The following is an 18,582-nucleotide window of genomic DNA, read 5'->3' on the forward strand; positions in this document are numbered from 1 at the left end:
GCCACGGGGAGACAGGGGGGGTCAGAGGGGGTATGGGGGGAAAGGGGAACAGAGGGGGGGACTGGGGGATGGGGTGGATAGGTGGCAGGGGTGGACAGGGAGAGGGTGACAGGGAGGGCTGATGAGGGTAGGGAAAAGGGGGAAAATGGGAGGAGGGGAGAGCAGAGGGCGAGGGAGAGCGGGGTCAAGGGACAGAAGCCTCACCAAGGACTTGTCAGCTACAACACAACGTCTGAACTCCCACACTCAATACCCTGACTGGTGGCCAGAGTGCTCAGTGCACACTGGACAAGGTGCCTGGGAAATGGAAAGGTCTGAAGGTAGGTAAGTCACTTAGACAGATGGTGTACACCCCAGGGTTCTGAAAGAGGTGGCTGAAGAGATTGTGGAGGCATTTTTGTGAATCACTAGATTCTGGAATGGTTCCAGAAGACTGGAAAATTGGAAATATCACTCCACCCTTCCAGAAAGGAGAGAGCCAGAAGAAAGGGCGTTATAGGCTGGTTAGTCTGACCTCCGTGGTTGGGAAGATGTTCAAGGCTATTTTTAAGGATGTGGGTACCTGTTGGCTCATGATAAAACAGGCCGTAGTCAGCATGATTCCTTCAAGAGAATATCTTGCTTGACAAATTTGTTGGAATTCTTTGAAGAAATAACAAGCAGGGTAGACAAAGGAGAATTGGTTGATGTTGTGTACTTGGATTTTCAGAAGGCCTTTGACAAGGTGCCACACATGAGGCTGCTCAACAAGCTATAAGCCCATGGTACTACAGGAAAGTTTCTAGCCTGGCTAAAGCAGTGGCTGATTGACAGCAGGCAAAGAATGGGAATAAAGGAAGCCTTTTCTGATTGGCTGCTGGTAACTAGTGGTGTTCCACAGGGGTCTGTGTTGGGACCGATTCTTTTTATGTTATATGTCAATGACTTCGATGACGGAATTCTTGGCTTTGTTGCAAAGTTTGTGGATGATACGAAGATAGGTGACGGGGCAGATAGTGCTGAGGAAGTAGAGAGGCTACAGAAGAACTTAGACAGATTAGGAGAACAAGCAAAGAAGTGGCTGATGGAACACAATGCCGGGAGTGTATGGTCATGCACTTTGGTAGAAGAAATTAAAAGGCAGACTATTATCTAAATGAAGAGTAAATAGAAAAAATACTGCAGTGCAAAGGGAGTTGGGAGTCCTTGTGCAGGATTCACTAAAGGTTAATTTGCAGGTTGAGTCTGTGGTGAGGAAGACAAATGCAATGTTAGCATTCATTTTGAGAGGACTAGAATATAAAAGCAAGGATGTAATACTGAGACTTTATAAAGCACCGGAGAGGCCTCACTTGGAGAACTAAGAGCAGTTTTGGACCCCTCATCTTAGAAAAGATGTGCCGAAACTATAGAGGGTTCAAAAGAGGTTCACGAAAATGATTCTAAGATTGAATAGCTTGTCATTTGAAGAGCATTTGATGGCTCTAGGCCTGCATTCACAGGAATTCAGAAGAGTGAGAGGTGACCTCAATGCAAGCTATCAGAGAGTGAAAGGCCTTGATAGAGTGGATGTGGAGAGGATGTTTCCTATAGTGGGGGAGTCTAGGACCAGAGGACACAGATAGAGTGGATGTGGAGAGGATGTTTCCTATAGTGGGGGAGTCTAGGACCAGAGGACACAGATAGAGTGGATGTGGAGAGGATGTTTCCTATAGTGGGGGAGTCTAGGACCAGAGGACACAGATAGAGTGGATGTGGAGGATGTTTCCTATAGTGGGGGAGTCTAGGACCAGAGGACACAGATAGAGTGGATGTGGAGAGGATGTTTCCTATAGTGGGGGAGTCTAGGACCAGAGGACACAGATAGAGTGGATGTGGAGAGGATGTTTCCTATAGTGGGGGAGTCTAGGACCAGAGGACACAGATAGAGTGGATGTGGAAAGGATGTTTCCTATAGTGGGGGAGTCTAGGACCAGAGGACACAGATAGAGTGGATGTGGAGAGGATGTTTCCTATAGTGGGAGAGTCTAGGACCAGAGGACACAGATAGAGTGGATGTGGAGAGGATGTTTCCTATAGTGCGGGAGTCTAGGACCAGGGGACACAGATAGAGTGGATGTGGAGAGGATGTTTCCTATAGTGGGGGAGTCTAGGACCAGAGGACACAGATAGAGTGGATGTGGAGAGGATGTTTCCTATAGTGCGGGAGTCTAGGACCAGGGGACACAGATAGAGTGGATGTGGAGAGGATGTTTCCTGTAGTGGGGGAGTCTAGGACCAGAGGACACAGATAGAGTGGATGTGGAGAGGATGTTTCCTATAGTGGGGGAGTCTAGGACCAGAGGACTAAATAGAGTGGATGTGGAGAGGATGTTTCCTATAGTGCGGGAGTCTAGGACCAGGGGACACAGATAGAGTGGATGTGGAGAGGATGTTTCCTGTAGTGGGGGAGTCTAGGACCAGAGGACACAGATAGAGTGGATGTGGAGAGGATGTTTCCTGTAGTGGGGGAGTCTAGGACCAGAGGACACAGACAGAGTGGATGTGGAGAGGATGTTTCCTATAGTGGGGAGTCTAGGACCAGAGGACACAGATAGAGTGGATGTGGAGAGGATGTTTCCTATAGTGGGGGAGTCTAGGACCAGAGGACACAGATAGAGTGGATGTGGAGAGGATGTTTCCTGTAGTGGGGGAGTCTAGGACCAGAGGACACAGATAGAGTGGATGTGGAGAGGATGTTTCCTGTAGTGGGGGAGTCTAGGATCAGAGGACACAGATAGAGTGGATGTGGAGAGGATGTTTCCTATAGTGGGGGAGTCTAGGACCAGAGGACTAAATAGAGTGGATGTGGAGAGGATGTTTCCTATAGTGCGGGAGTCTAGGACCAGGGGACACAGATAGAGTGGATGTGGAGAGGATGTTTCCTATAGTGGGGGAGTCTAGGACCAGAGGACTAAATAGAGTGGATGTGGAGAGGATGTTTCCTATAGTGCGGGAGTCTAGGACCAGGGGACACAGATAGAGTGGATGTGGAGAGGATGTTTCCTGTAGTGGGGGAGTCTAGGACCAGAGGACACAGACAGAGTGGATGTGGAGAGGATGTTTCCTATAGTGGGGAGTCTAGGACCAGAGGACACAGATAGAGTGGATGTGGAGAGGATGTTTCCTATAGTGGGGGAGTCTAGGACCAGAGGACACAGATAGAGTGGATGTGGAGAGGATGTTTCCTGTAGTGGGGGAGTCTAGGACCAGAGGACACAGATAGAGTGGATGTGGAGAGGATGTTTCCTGTAGTGGGGGAGTCTAGGATCAGAGGACACAGATAGAGTGGATGTGGAGAGGATGTTTCCTATAGTGGGGGAGTCTAGGACCAGAGGACACAGCCTCAGAATAGAGGAATGTCCTTTCAGAATGGAGATTAGGAGGAATTTCTTTGGCCAGAGAGTGGTGATTCTGACATGTGACAGTGGAGACCAAGTCTTCCTGTATAGTTATGGCAGAGGCTGATGGATTCTTGACTGGTCGGGGTATGAAGGGATACGGGGAGAAGGCAGGAGATTGGGGCTGAAAGGAAAACTGGACCAGCCATGATGAAATAGCAGAGTAGACTCGATTCTATTTCTATATCTTAAGGTCTGGTGATCTTTTTTACCCCCGTCTACCTGTGACGCTACTTTCAATAAACCATACACTTGAACTCCTCGGTGCTGCTGTTCCATTGCGCTGACCGTTCACAGCACACCCTACAATGGTTTCACTTTCCTAAAGGCATCACCTCACACTTACGACAAATACAAATGGGCCCAGGACTCCAGTGGTGCCGAGGCAAGTTGAGAAGTTGGGAACTAGATAGTCTGCAGTACGTCCATCATTCAGACGCGACCCAGACCACCCTACCTTCAGCTGGAGGATGTCGCTCTCATGGGCTGGCCACACCTTCAAGATGAGGCCGGTCCGGATGTCGAGCAGGTAAATGTACCCCGAGGAAAAGCCCACAGCCGCTGAACGTCCACTGGGGCTGATGGCCATGCAGCGGATCAATCCAGCACTGGCGTTCATCCCAAGCCGAAACTCGTGCTGTCAGAGAACGATATACTCATCAGTCTACCACGTCCTATGGCACGCCCCTTCACCGGCAAAGGAGAAACAAATCCCGAACAAGTCCAACCTCCCTTTCCTACGCACCATCCCTAACACCATCTGCACCCCCTTTTAAACAAAACTATAAGGGTTACAACAAATGCACAAAGTACAAACACTCAGTATTTATAAGACAGTGAATAATTCACATTTAGATATTTACAGTCAATACTGAGGGGACCACTGCTCCCGGAAATTCCCCACTATAACCCACTATGATCGCATGCTCCTTCTGCAAGACCGGACACGAACAACCCCCCCACAGTGTGAACCTCCCTCGGTACCACCCCTCCCACAGTGTGACCCTCCCTCAGTATCACCCCTCCCACAGTGTGACCCTCCCTCAGTATCCCTCCCACTGTGTGACCCTCCCTCGGTACCCCACCCCCACAGTGTGACCCTCCCTCGGTATCACCCCTCCCACTGTGTGACCCTCCCTCGGTACCCCCACCCACACTGTGACCCTCCCTCGGTACCGGCCCTCCCACAGTGTGACCCTCCCTCGGTATCACCCCTCCCACTGTGTGACCCTCCCTCGGTACCCCTCCCACAGTGTGACCCTCCCTCAGTACCACCCCTCCCACAGTGTGACCCTTGCCCTGTGCTCCCCCTGCGGTGGGGGGGATGATTACCTGCAGTCCCGGTTTACGGGGGTCAATAAAATGCAACAGGGAGTCTGACGTTCCGACCAGGAGGCTGCAGTGGGGAGAGGGCATGGCTGTCACAGCTGTGATTGGATTCCGGGAATCAAAACCATCGAATATCCGAATCGATTTTCCTGGAAAACACGTGTCAGAGCCGGGGTGAGTGGAAATGACAAGGTAGGAGGGGGCGACACTGGTGTCGGATCGTGAATTTGGGACCGTGTTCTGCAGTTGGCGGGGTGGGGGGCCTGGTGACTGCCCACCCCAGCAAAGGAAGATGTGGGGGTGGTGACTGGTCATGTCACCACACTCTCCCCCACCCCGTCACCCCATAGCTCCTAGCCCACTGGCTGGCCCCCGTTACTGGTGCGGTCCCCCGCAGGTACGCGAGGCTCTCCCACCAGGTGTCTCCTCACCGTGAGCCCCCAGGGTTGGGGGCTGCTCTCGCACGGTTCTGTCCCCCAGGGTGAGAAGGTTTAACACTAGTGGGTGTACATTGAAGGTAAGGGGAGGGGTAGGTTAAGGGTCCCTTTTTTGCACACTTTAGAAGTTTTGTAAGTCTCTTCAAATTCCTAATTAACTGTAGATGCTGTCATGAGTCCTTAGTAAATGCATCAAGATGTTGGGCCCAGGACAGATCTTTAGACGTATTGAATTGAAACTGCTCACCCTTTCCACTGCTGATCCCTGGATGTGGAGAAGGTAGGAATCTTCTCCTACCTTCAGCACATCCATTACAACAAAGCCCTTTCAGGCTATGGTGACCTCTGCTCCTTGGGCCTCTTTTCTCCACTTCACTCTACAGATAGGGTCAAAGTGATGTACAGCACAGAAATAGGCCATTTGGCCATCTAGTCCATGCCAAGAGCATTTAAACTGCCTACTCCCATCGATCTGCACCAGGACCAAAGCCCTATCCAAGCTCGCCACCACCTCTAGAGCTGGCATGACCCTCTGAGTGAAGAAGTTTCCCGTCATGTTCCCCCAAACTTTTCACCTTTCACCCTTAACCCACGACCTCTGGTTGTAGTCCCACCTAACCTGAGTGGAAAAAGCCTGCATTCATTTACCCTGTTTATACCCCTCATAATTATGAATACCTCTACCAAATCTCCCCTCAATTTTCTATGAAGTCCTAATAGGTCAGATCCTCCAGACCAGCAACATCCTTTTCTATTTTCTCTGCACTTTTTCAATCTTATTTATATCTTTCCTGTAGGTAGGTGACCAAAACTGCACAATATATTCCAAAATGGGCCTCACCAACATGTTATACAATTTCAAAAGAACATCCCAACTCTTGTACTCAATACATTGATTTACGAAGGCCAATGTACCAAATCCTTTCTTTATGATCCTATCTACCTGTGACTCCACTTTCAACATATTACGGATCTGTATTCCCAGATCCCTTTGTTCTCCCACACTCCTCAGTGCCCGGTCGCTCACTGTGTAAGACCCACACTGATTGGCCCTACCGAAATGCAACTCCTCACATTTGTCTGCATTAAGTTCCAGTTGCCATTTTTCCAGCAGGTCTAGATCCCTCTGCAAGCCACGATAGCCTTCCTCGCTGTCTCCTACAGCCCCAAATCCAGCATAACACGGTGTCAAAGAGACTCTCTTCTGGGAAGGGGGTGAAATCGAGGGACACGAGCCAAAAGAACAGAGATTGGTGGGCATGTTCAAGGGTCTGAAAGGCTTGCTTCTGCCTGGTCCCCTCCCCAGGCCAGGGGTCTCACCTGTGAAAGGGTCCCGGATGTGGATAGTCCAATTACCTCATCCCCCACCCCCTCCCCAGGCCAGGGGTCTCACCTGTGAAAGGGTCCCGGATGTGGATGGTCCAATTACCTCATCCCCCACCCCCTCCCCAGGCCAGGGGTCTCACCTGTGAAAGGGTCCCGGATGTGGATAGTCCAATTACCTCATCCCCCACCCCCTCCCCAGGCCAGGGGTCTCACCTGTGAAAGGGTCCTGGATGTGGATAGTCCAATTACCTCATCCCCCACCCCCTCCCCAGGCCAGGGGTCTCACCTGTGAAAGGGTCCCAGATGTGGATAGTCCAATTACCTCATCCCCCACCCCCTCCCCAGGCCAGGGGTCTCACCTGTGAAAGGGTCCCAGATGTGGATGGTTCCATCACAGCTGGCCACTTGCTGTAGGGTGTCCAGATGTTGTGTTGCGAAGACGGGGCGACGGTGCTGGGCATAGGTGAGGCGGGGGCCCACGGCATGGCTCCCATCCCCCTGGTTGTAGAGGGGCCACAGGCGGACGGTCCGGTCCCGGCCAGCGCTCAGGAAGAAGTCCTCAGCAGGGAGGGGGCAGAGCGCGCGAACGGCACTGGTGTGCCCGCGAAAGCACTGCAGGGGGATCTGATGGAAGTGGCAGCGTTGGTCTTGGTGTGCCCGGCCCACCTCGTACTGCCAGTGCGCCAGCCAGTTGCCATCCAGCCAGCGGCCGCTCCGAACCAGGTCCTGTTTCAGGCCGCCAGGCTCGTGGGGAGGGGGCGCCCGTGACCCCAAACCCGTCCCTACTCCCGGCCAGCCTGCGGAACCCGCCACCTCAATCCGATTCCCCACAACGCCACTGCCGAAGATACCGCTCTGCCCGTCTTCAACCCCTGCACCCCACCACAAAGGGGGCTGACTGGCATCTGGCGAGGGAGGTGTGGGGCCGCCAGACGCCCAGGCGCTGACCTCCTCCTGGTAGCGGGCGGCAAGGGCCCGCACTCGCCCATCGTCCCACTGCAGCTGCTGAGACGGGGTGTCACCTGCAGTAGAGCAGAGGGCAGGATTAGTAGCAGGGGGTAAGACCCCTCCCCTTTAAACACCCCATACAGATCACAACACTGCCCAATCCTTCCAAACCAACACCCACCAAAGAGACACAGATTCCTCTCCTCCACCCTCCCCCCATACTTCAATCTTCCCTTCCCCAGCCTGCTGCCCAACCCAACAGACCTTCTCGCTCGGCTCTCTACCATTCGGCCCATTGTCTGCTCTGCCATTCCATCATGGCTGGTTTATTTCCCCTCTCAACACATTCTCCTGCTGTCTCCCCTTTAAAAACCCTGTCTAAATCAAGAACATATCAAACTCCGCTTTAAATATACCCAACGACTTCCCCTCCACAGCATCTCAGGAACTGAATTCCACCGACTCATCACCCTCTGGCTAAAGAAATCCTTCCTCATCTCTTTTCTAAAGGAATCTCCCTCAGCTCTAAGGCTGAGAAGACAGGACAGATACCACCTACACTGACCCAGGACAGGACACAATACACACACAAACCCAGGACAGGACACAATAGATACACAAACCCAGGACAGGACAGATACCGCCCACACAAACCCAGGACAGGACACAATACACACACAAACCCAGGACAGGACAGATACCAGCCTCGCTGACCCAGAACAAGTACCGGCCACATTGATCCAGGCAGAAACCGGCTTTCAATATACCCAATGACATGGTGTCCACTGCCGTCTGTGGCAATGAATTCCAGATTCACCACCCCTGGGCTCCTCCTCGTCTCTGTTCTAAAGGAGCATCCTTATATTCTGAGTCTGTGTCCTCTGGTCCTAGACTCCCCCACTACAGGAAACATCCTCTCCACATCCACTCTATCTGTGTCCTCTGGTCCTAGACTCCCCAACTATAGGAAACATCCTCTCCACACCCACTCTATCTGTGTCCTCTGGTCCTAGACTCCCCCCACTATAGGAAACATCCTCTCCACATCCACTCTATCTGTGTCCTCTGGTCCTAGACTCCCCCACTATAGGAAACATCCTCTCCACATCCACTCTATCTGTGTCCTCTGGTCCTAGACTCCCCCACTATAGGAAACATCCTCTCCACATCCACTCTGTCTGTGTCCTCTGGTCCTAGACTCCCCCACTATAGGAAACATCCACTCTATCTGTGTCCACTGGTCCTAGACTCCCCCACTATAGGAAACATCCTCTCCACATCCACTCTATCTGTGTCCTCTGGTCCTAGACTCCCCCACTATAGGAAACATCCTCTCCACATCCACTCTATCTGTGTCCTCTGGTCCTAGACTCCCCCACTATAGGAAACATCCTCTCCACATCCCGTCTTTCCAGGCCTTTCAATCTCCAACAGGTTTCAATGAGATCTCCCTCATTCTCCTTAACTCCAGTGAATACAGGCCCAGAGCCATTAAATGGTACCTCATATGTTAACCTTTTCATTCCTAGTATCATTCACATGAATCTTCACTGGACACTCTCAAATGCCAACTCATCTTTTCTTAGACATGGTGTCCATAACTGACCACAATGGGGTCTGATCAATGCCTCAGCATTACATCCTTGTTTTTACATTATCCCTCCTCCCGCTCCCCCACTCCTCTCACTGAGGGGGCCCACCATTACCCTGTCCTATCCTGCCAACACTCTTCCCCAGCACTCCAACGAAGACTCTCCCAGCACCCTACCGATCAGGCAGTTGAAGAGGACATAGGCAGAATAGGCCATCTCCAGGCTGAACACCTCCTCAAGCTCCTCGAGGGCAGCAAGATCCCAGCCTCCTCCAAGCTCTGTCTCGGACACTCCAGCCCAGTCCCGGGCATCTGCGCTCAGTCCCAGCTGCAGGAAATAGCACAAAACTCAACAAGGTCACCAACAGAGATTGACCAGGATGCTGTCTGGATTACAGAGGGTGCAAAGGAGATTGACCAGGATGCTGCCTGCATTAGAGAGGGTGCAGAGGAGATTTACCAGGATGCTGTCTGGATTAGAGAGGGTGCAGAGGAGATTGACCAGGATGCTGTCTGGATTAGAGAGGGTGCAGAGGAGATTGACCAGGATGCTGCCTGAATTAGAGAGGGTGCAGAGGAGATTGACCAGGATGCTGCCTGGATTAGAGATGGTGCAGAGGAGATTGACCAGGATGCTGTCTGGATTAGAGAGGGTGCAGAGGAGATTGACCAGGATGCTGCCTGAATTAGAGAGGGTGCAGAGGAGATTGACCAGGATGCTGCCTGGATTAGAGATGGTGCAGAGGAGATTGACCAGGATGCTGTCTGGATTAGAGAGGGTGCAGAGGAGATTGACCAGGTTGCTGTCTGGATTAGAGAGGGTGCAGAGGAGATTGACCAGGATGCTGTCTGGATTAGGGAGGGTGCAGATGAGATTCACCAGGATGCTGCCTGGATTAGAGAGGGTGCAGAGGAGATTCACCAGGATGCTGCCTGGATTAGAGAGGGTGCAGAGGAGATTGACCAGGATGCTGCCTGGATTGGAGAGGGTGCAGAGGAGATTCACCAGGATGCTGCCTGGATTGGAGAGGGTGCAGAGGAGATTGACCAGGATGCTGCCTGGATTAGAGAGGATGCAGAGGAGATTGACCAGGATGCTGCCTGGATTAGAGAGGGTGCAGAGGAGATTGACCAGGATGCTGCCTGGATTAGAGAGGGTGAGGAGGAGATTCACCAGGATGCTGCCTGGATTAGAGAGGGTGCAGAGGAGATTGACCAGGATGCTGCCTGAATTAGAGAGGGTGCAGAGGAGATTGACCAGGATGCTCCTGAATTACAGAGGGTGCAGAGGAGATTGACCAGGATGCTGCCTGGATTAGAGAGGGTGCAGAGGAGATTGACCAGGATGCTGCCTGGATTAGAGAGGGTGCAGAGGAGATTGACCAGGATGCTGCCTGGATTAGAGAGGGTGCAGAGGAGATTGACCAGGATCCTCCCTGGATTAGAGAGGGTGCAGAGGAGATTGACCAGGATGCTGCCTGGATTAGGGAGGGTGCAGAGGAGATTGACCAGGATCCTCCCTGGATTAGAGAGGGTGCAGAGGAGATTTACAAGGATGCTGTCTGGATTAGAGAGAGTGCAGAGGAGATTCACCAGGATGCTGCCTGGATTAGAGAGGGTGCAGAGGAGATTGACCAGGATGCTGCCTGGATTAGAGAGGGTGCAGAGGAGATTGACCAGGATGCTGTCTGGATTAGAGAGGGTGCAGAGGAGATTGACCAGGATGCTGTCTGGATTAGAGAGGGTGCAGAGGAGATTGACCAGGATGCTGCCTGGATTAGAGAGGGTGCAGAGGAGATTGACCAGGATGCTGTCTGGATTAGAGAGGGTGCAGAGGAGATTCACCAGGATGCTGCCTGGATTAGAGAGGGTGCAGAGGAGATTCACCAGGATGCTCCCTGGATTAGAGAGGGTGCAGAGGAGATTGACCAGGATGCTGTCTGGATTAGAGAGGGTGCAGAGGAGATTGACCAGGATGCTGCCTGGATTAGAGAGGGTGCAGAGGAGATTGACCAGGATGCTGGCTGGATTAGAGAGGGTGCAGAGGAGATTGACCAGGATGCTGCCTGGATTAGAGAGGGTGCAGAGGAGATTGACCAGGATGCTGCCTGGATTAGAGAGGGTGCAGAGGAGATTGACCAGGATGCTGCCTGGATTAGAGAGGGTGCAGAGGAGATTCACCAGGATGCTGCCTGGATTAGAGAGGGTGCAGAGGAGATTGACCAGGATGCTGTCTGGATTAGATAGTGTGCAGAGGAGATTTGACCAGGATGCTCCCTGGATTAGAGAGGGTGCAGAGGAGATTGACCAGGATGCTGTCTGGATTAGAGAGGGTGCAGAGGAGATTGACCAGGATGCTCCCTGGATTAGAGAGGGTGCAGAGGAGATTGACCAGGATGCTGCCTGATTTAGAGAGGGTGCAGAGGAGATTCACCAGGATGCTGCCTGGATTAGAGGGTGCAGAGGAGATTGACCAGGATGCTGGCTGGATTAGAGAGGGTGCAGAGGAGATTGACCAGGATGCTGCCTGGATTAGAGAGGGTGCAGAGGAGATTGACCAGGATGCTGCCTGGATTAGAGAGGGTGCAGAGGAGATTGACCAGGATGCTGCCTGGATTAGAGAGGATGGTTTATGAGGACAGGTTGAGTGAGCCAGGGCTTTTCTGGAGTGAGTGAGGGAGGGTGAGGTGACCTGTTAGAGGGGTACAAGATGATAAGATGTGTAGATCAAGTGGACAGCCGGAGATTCTCCCCCCCCCCCCCCCCCGGACAGAAATTTTTAAGGTGTTGGAGCTAAGTAGAGAGGGGGAGGTGTTGGAGGTAGGTTTTTACACAGACTATGGTGGGTGCATAGAACGTGTTGCTAGGGGTAGTGGAATTTTGGCTAATTAAGAGACTCTTAGATAGGATCATGGATAATAGAGAAATGGAGGACTATGTGGGAGGGAAGGGTTAGATGGGTCTTGGAGTAGGTTAAAAAGTCAGCACAACATTGTGGGCCGAAGGGCCTGAACTGTGCTGTAATGTTCCATGGACCATATAACATAGGGGCAGAATGAGGCCACTTGCCTATCAAGTCACTCTGCCATTCCAAAATGGCTTACTTATTACCCCTGTCAACTCCATATTCGTGCCCTCTCTCTGTAATCTTCGACATCCTAAAAAATAAAGAACCTACGAAGCTCCACCTTAAATATATCCAATGACTTGGCCTCCACAGCCGTCTGTGGCAGTGAATTCCACAGGTTTACCACCCTCTTGCTAAAGAAACTCCTCATCTCTGTTTTAAATGGACGTCCCTCTATTCTGAGGCTGTGCCCCCGCTCCCGAACTCCCCCACTATAGGAAACATCCTCTCCACACCCACTCTATCCAGGTCTTTCAACATTCGATAGGTTTCACTGAGATCCCCCATTATTCTTCTAAACCCTAGTAGGTACAGGGACAGAGCCATCGTATGCTCCTCATAGGTTAACCCTTTCTTTCCCAGAATCATTCTTGTGAAGCTCTTCTGTACGCTCTCTGATGCCAGCACATCTTTTCTTAGGTAGGGACCCAAAATTGCTCACAATAGTCCAAGTGCAGTCTGACCAATGCCTTACAAAGCCTCAGCATTACATCCTTGCTTCTGTATTCTAGTCCTCTTTAAATGAATGCTAACTTTACGATTGCCTTCCTTACCACCGACTCAACCTGCAAGTTAACCTTTAAGACTCTTGCACAAGGATTCCCATGTCCTTTTGCACCTCAGATTTTTAAATCTTCTCCCCATTTAGAAAATAGTCCACACCTTTATTCCATCTGCATGACCATACACTTCCCAACACTGTATTCCATTTGCCACTTCTTTACCCATTCTCCTAATCTGTCTAAATCCTTCTGCAGCCTCTCTACTTCCCCAAAACTACCTGCCTCTCCACGTATTTTCATATCATCTGCAAACTTGGCCACAAAGCCAGCAATTCCTTCATCCAAATCATGACATATAATGTAAACAACAGTGGTCCTAACATTGACCCCTGCAGAACACCATGTCGCAGGCAGCCAACCAGAAAAGGCTCCCTTTATTCCCACTCTTTGCCTCCTGACTATCAGCCACTGCTCTATCTATGCAAGTATCTTCCCTCTTACACCATGGGCTCTTATCATGTTAAGCAGCCTCATGAGTGGCAGCTTGTCAAAGGCCTTCTGAAAATCCAAATCAACAACATCCACTGACTCTCCTACGCCCATCAGGCCTGTTATTTTGTCAAAGAATTCCAACAGATTTGTCAAACAAGATTTTCCCTTGAGGAAGCCATGCTGACTTTGGCCCATTTTATCACGTGCCTCCAAGTACCCTAAAACCTCATCCTTAATAATGGACTCCAACATCTTCCCAACCACTGAAGCCAGGCTAACTGGCTCATGATTTCCTTCCTTCTGACTCTCTCTCTTCTTGAAGAGTGGAGTGACATGTGCAATTTTCCAGTCGAGAATTATTCTAGAACCTCACGATTCATTAAAAAAAATTGTTAATGCCTCCAAGTTCTCTTCAGCCACCATTTTCAGAACCATGGCATGTAGTCCACCTGGTCCAGGTGACTTATCCAGCTACTGACCTTTCAGCTTTTGATCTGGTCTTCCATGGGCATCACTCCATCCCCAGGACCAGTGACAGAGGAAGGCCCCTCCGCCTCTGGGTCCAGAATACGAGCCTGCTGGGCTGTGCTCATCTCCACACCCTCATCACCCTCCTCGGAACCAGCACTAGGAGAACCCCCAAATTCCTCACCCACAGTCCCTCTGATTAGCTGCGCGGGATGGTGATCCCGGCTACTCGGTTCCCTCGTGGACAAGATGCTCCTCAGCAGGGCACTGGGCCTCAATCTGGGGAACTAATCCCACTGGTGTCGCTGTACCCACAGTCTCCGGGCACAATTCCACAGTAATAGCCTGCTTCTTCTTCCGAATGTGCCCAAACTCCTTCCAGGCATGGCACATCGGGCAGCCCTAGCCCACGGGACGGTATAATAATACCCCTCAAAATAAACCCAAAGCCACCCTTGCCATCCCCACCCTCTCCAGCTGCATAAGCAGTCGGCACTGGAATGAGAATAGATTCTCATATGCCTGCTGAGGTGCCCTGTACCGTATTGGGGTTATTTTCGAACGCACCTTGCCGATGGAACCCAGGTAGGGAAAGAGGGTCTTGTCACGGGGGCCAACACCGGCTCCACCTGCATAAAAACCCTCCTCACCCTTAACCCCAGACTGAAAATAGTCTTCCCATTCAAAACTGATGATGCAACAAATGCCCTCAAAGCCCCCAACATTCTCCACCATGGGTCTTATGGTGGCATTCCTACCAACTGAAGTAGGCACAGTACACTGTAAAGTCAGTCATTTGAATGTGTGGTCCTCTTCGTGGGCTGCAACTCCCAAAGCCTGCAGCCTCTGCATGTGACTTCAGCGCAGACACCCCTCCACGACGGTCACAATGCAGTCCGAAATTCAAAAGATCAACCCACTGCTGGGATATGACACACAATGAAACAGCAGGAAACAGTCAGAGAGAAATAAAGACAGTTCAGGGATGAGACAGGACCAGAGGGGAGAAAGGAGTGGATAGAAGTCTGAGCAGTGTTAAAAAGTTCAGTGCCATCTGTGAATGAAGGTACTTCTCTGCTGTAACAAACAGAATTAACAAACCCCTCCCATCGTGTGACTCTCCCTCAGTCCCACCCCTCCCACAGTGTGACCCCCCCTCAGTACTACTCCCTCTCACAGTGTGACCCTCCCTCAGTAACACCCCTCCCACAGTGTGACCCCCCCTCAGTACTACTCCCTCTCACAGTGTGACCCTCCCTCAGTAACACCCCTCCCACAGTGTGACCCTCCCTCAGTACTACTCCCTCCCACAGTGTGACCCTCCCTCAGTAACACCCCTCCCACAGTGTGACCCTCCTCAGTACTACTCCCTCCCACAGTGTGACCCTCCCTCAGTAACACCCCTCCCACAGTGTGACCCTCCCTCAGTACTACTCCCTCCCACAGTGTGACCCTCCCTCAGTAACACCCCTCCCACAGTGTGACCCTCCCTCAGTACTACTCCCTCCCACAGTGTGACCCTCCCTCAGTACTGCCCCTCCCACGTGTGACCCTCCTTCAGTACTGCCCCTCCCACAGTGTGACCCTCCCTTAGTACTGCCCCTCCCACAGTGTTACCCTCCCTCAGTACCACCCCTCCGGGTGTGACTGAGTGGGACTGTCAACTGCAGCCTCTTGCCCCCAATGCTGCCCTGTCACACCCCCAAGAGTGGAATGACTTGCCCTGCACCCACCTTCTCTCGCAGGTCATGCACGACAGAGAACCCCAGTAGGAATCGGCCCAGCATCTCGGTCATGTGCTGCATCACCATCTCCTGGCCGATACGCAGGCAGACCAGGGCAAGCAGCCCGAGGGTCTTCACCCCCAACACAGAGCGGGCCGGGGCCCCACCTGGGAAACTGAGCAACCACTAACGTCAGCAGCACAGCCAGAGCCCCAGGGGAGTCCGTACACCAACACCGAGACCGGTTCACAACACCCCCACCCACAGTGACCGGTTCACAACACCCCCACCCACACCGAGACCGGTACACAACACCCCAACCCACAGAGACCGGTTCACAACACCCCCACCCACAGAGACCGGTTCACATCACCCCCACCCACACCGAGACCGGTACACAACACCCCAACCCACAGAGACCGGTTCACATCACCGCCACCAACACCGAGACCCGTTCACAACACCCCCACCCACACCAAGACCGGTTCACAACACCCCCACCCACAGAGACCGGTTCACAACACCCCCACCCACACCGAGACCGGTTCACAACACCCCCACCCACAGTGACCGGTTCACAACACCCCCACCCACACCGAGACCGGTTCACAACACCCCCACCCACAGAGACCGGTTCACAACACCCCCACCCACACCGAGACCGGTACACAACACCCCCACCCACAGTGACCGGTTCACAACACCCCCACCCACACCGAGACCGGTTCACAACACCCCCACCCACAGAGACCGGTTCACAACACCCCCACCCACACCGAGACCGGTACACAACACCCCCACCCACAGTGACCGGTTCACAACACCCCCACCCACACCGAGACCGGTTCACATCACCGCCACCAACACCGAGACCGGTTCACATCACCCCCACCCACAGTGACCGGTTCACAACACCGCCACCCACACCGAGACCGGTTCACAACACCGCCACCCACACCGAGACACGTTCACAACACCCCCACCCACAGTGACTGTTCACAACACCACCACCCACACAGAGACCGGCTCACAAAATCCCCACCCACAGTGACCAGCTCACAAAACCCCCACCCACAGTGACCGGCTCACAAAATCCCCACCCACAGTGACCAGCTCACAAAACCCCCACCCACAGTGACCGGCTCACAAAATCCCCACCCACAGTGACCGGTGCACAACACCCCCACCGAGACCGGTACACAACACCCCCACCCACACCGAGAGAGTGACCCACATGCAAGACCCTCACCTGGTGAGGTGGGGGGGGGGGCCAGGCTGGACTCACCTGGTGAGGGGGGAGGTGAGCACTTCCAGCACAGGTAGCAGCAGGTCCTGGTTAATCTTCGGCAAGATGTCCATCAGGGTGGTGTCCGACAGGTAGACAATGATCTTGTGCATCAGAACCACTGCTGCCAACAGCCCTGCCTCCTTCCGACTGTTCAGCCGCCGGCTGTTGCTAGGGGCAACCTGTGGGACACAACCTACGGGGTCAGAGTGCAGCCAATACCATCGCTCTGTGTCCACCCTGTTGGCTCAGTGATGGTCACACAGTCCGGGACCCATCCCAGCCAGCTGCCTCCCAGTTCGTTTCCATGGTTTCCATCCCCCAACACGTCCTGTGCGTCACATCGCTCAGCTGCCCACCACTGCCTCCCAGCTCGTTTCCATGGTTTCCATCCCCCAACACATTCTGTGCGTCACATCGCTCAGCTGCCCACCACTGCCTCCCTTGGGAGCAGCCTCAGCCCATGACAAGACCACCCCTTCCTCAGTGTGATACCGTGGGATCAGTGCCACTGGGTGGTCAGTACAGGTTAGTTGGGCCGAAGGGCCTGATCTGCATCTCAATGGGACCCTGCCATCTGAATGCACACATTCCTGCTCCCCATCACCAATTCTCACCGGTCAGTCCATAAACCAGAAAGATAAACAAGAGAGGGAGGGACAATGGGCTGTGGTCACTGTGACCGGGCCCTCTAAACTAACCATTCCCCCGGTCACTTCTGATAGACGATGACTGGGCTCCAGACCAAACACCCCTCCCCCATTCCAGGATCGGGATGAGGCCTGGAATGTGGGCTTACCAGGTAAGCGACGTAGGGCAGGCACTGGTAGGTGAGTATAGGCTCCCCGTACAGCTGTGCCACGTGTACCAGGCAATCCAACACGGGCTGTGCCACCACGTCACCCAGTACCATCTGCTGCTTGTAGACACTGCCCACACATGGCACATCCTCTTCACTGCTCACCACAAACTGCTGCTTCTCCACACCTGAGGGTCAGACACAGAGTGAAAATCCCTCCTCACCGTCCCATCACACACTCACGGGGACAGACACTGAGTGAAACTCCCTCCACACTGTCCCATCACACACTCCCGGGGTCAGACACAGAGTGAAAATCCCTCCTCACCGTCCCATCACACACTCCCGGGGTCAGACACAGAGTGAAAATCCCTCCTCACCGTCCCATCACACACTCCCGGGGTCAGACACAGAGTGAAAATCCCTCCTCACCGTCCCATCACACACTCCCGGGGTCAGACACAGAGTGAAAATCCCTCCTCACCGTCCCATCACACACTCCCGGGGTCAGACACAGAGTGAAAATCCCTCCTCACCGTCCCATCACACACTCCCGGGGTCAGACACAGAGTGAAACTCCCTCCACACCGTCCCATCACACACTCCCGGGGTCAGACACAGAGTGAATCTCCCTCCACACCGTCTCATCACACACTCCCGGGGTCAGACACAGAGTGAAAATCCCTCCTCACCGTCCCATCACACGCTCCCGGGGTCAGACACAGAGTGAAACTCCCTCCACACCGTCCCATCACACGCTCCTGGGGTCAGACACAGAGTGAAAATCCCTCCTCACCGTCCCATCACACACTCCCGGGGTCAGACACAGAGTGAAAATCCCTCCTCACCGTCCCATCACACACTCCCGGGGTCAGACACAGAGTGAAACTCCCTCCTCACCGTCCCGTCACACACTCCCGGGGTCAGACACAGAGTGAAACTCCCTCCACACCGTCCCGTCACGCACTCCCGGGGTCAGACACAGAGTGAATCTCCCTCCACACCGTCTCATCACACACTCCCGGGGTCAGACACAGAGTGAAACTCCCTCCACACCGTCCCATCACACACTCCCGTGGTCAGACACAGAGTGAATCTCCCTCCACACTGTCCCATCACACACTCCCGGGGCCA

At 53.1% G+C, this 18,582-nt stretch overlaps 1 protein-coding gene across 2 annotated transcripts in view; it reads right to left on the reverse strand.

The window, feature by feature from the left end:
• Nucleotides 1–18,582, reverse strand: part of wdr81 (WD repeat domain 81) — a 44,871-nt gene that overhangs the window by 2,512 nt on the left and 23,777 nt on the right. For both annotated transcript variants that reach the window (XM_073053013.1, XM_073053012.1), the window contains exons 4-10: nucleotides 17,449–17,636; nucleotides 16,650–16,831; nucleotides 15,374–15,539; nucleotides 9,228–9,378; nucleotides 6,871–7,533; nucleotides 4,752–4,897; nucleotides 3,877–4,056 (exon numbers count right to left, since the gene is read on the reverse strand). In XM_073053013.1, the coding sequence (XP_072909114.1) occupies nucleotides 3,877–4,056; nucleotides 4,752–4,897; nucleotides 6,871–7,533; nucleotides 9,228–9,378; nucleotides 15,374–15,539; nucleotides 16,650–16,831; nucleotides 17,449–17,636 (1,676 nt within the window). The remainder of the gene's footprint in view (nucleotides 1–3,876; nucleotides 4,057–4,751; nucleotides 4,898–6,870; nucleotides 7,534–9,227; nucleotides 9,379–15,373; nucleotides 15,540–16,649; nucleotides 16,832–17,448; nucleotides 17,637–18,582) is intronic.

The sequence above is a fragment of the Hemitrygon akajei genome, chromosome 8 (assembly GCF_048418815.1).
Source record: "Hemitrygon akajei chromosome 8, sHemAka1.3, whole genome shotgun sequence".
NCBI classification, from domain to species: domain Eukaryota; kingdom Metazoa; phylum Chordata; class Chondrichthyes; order Myliobatiformes; family Dasyatidae; genus Hemitrygon; species Hemitrygon akajei.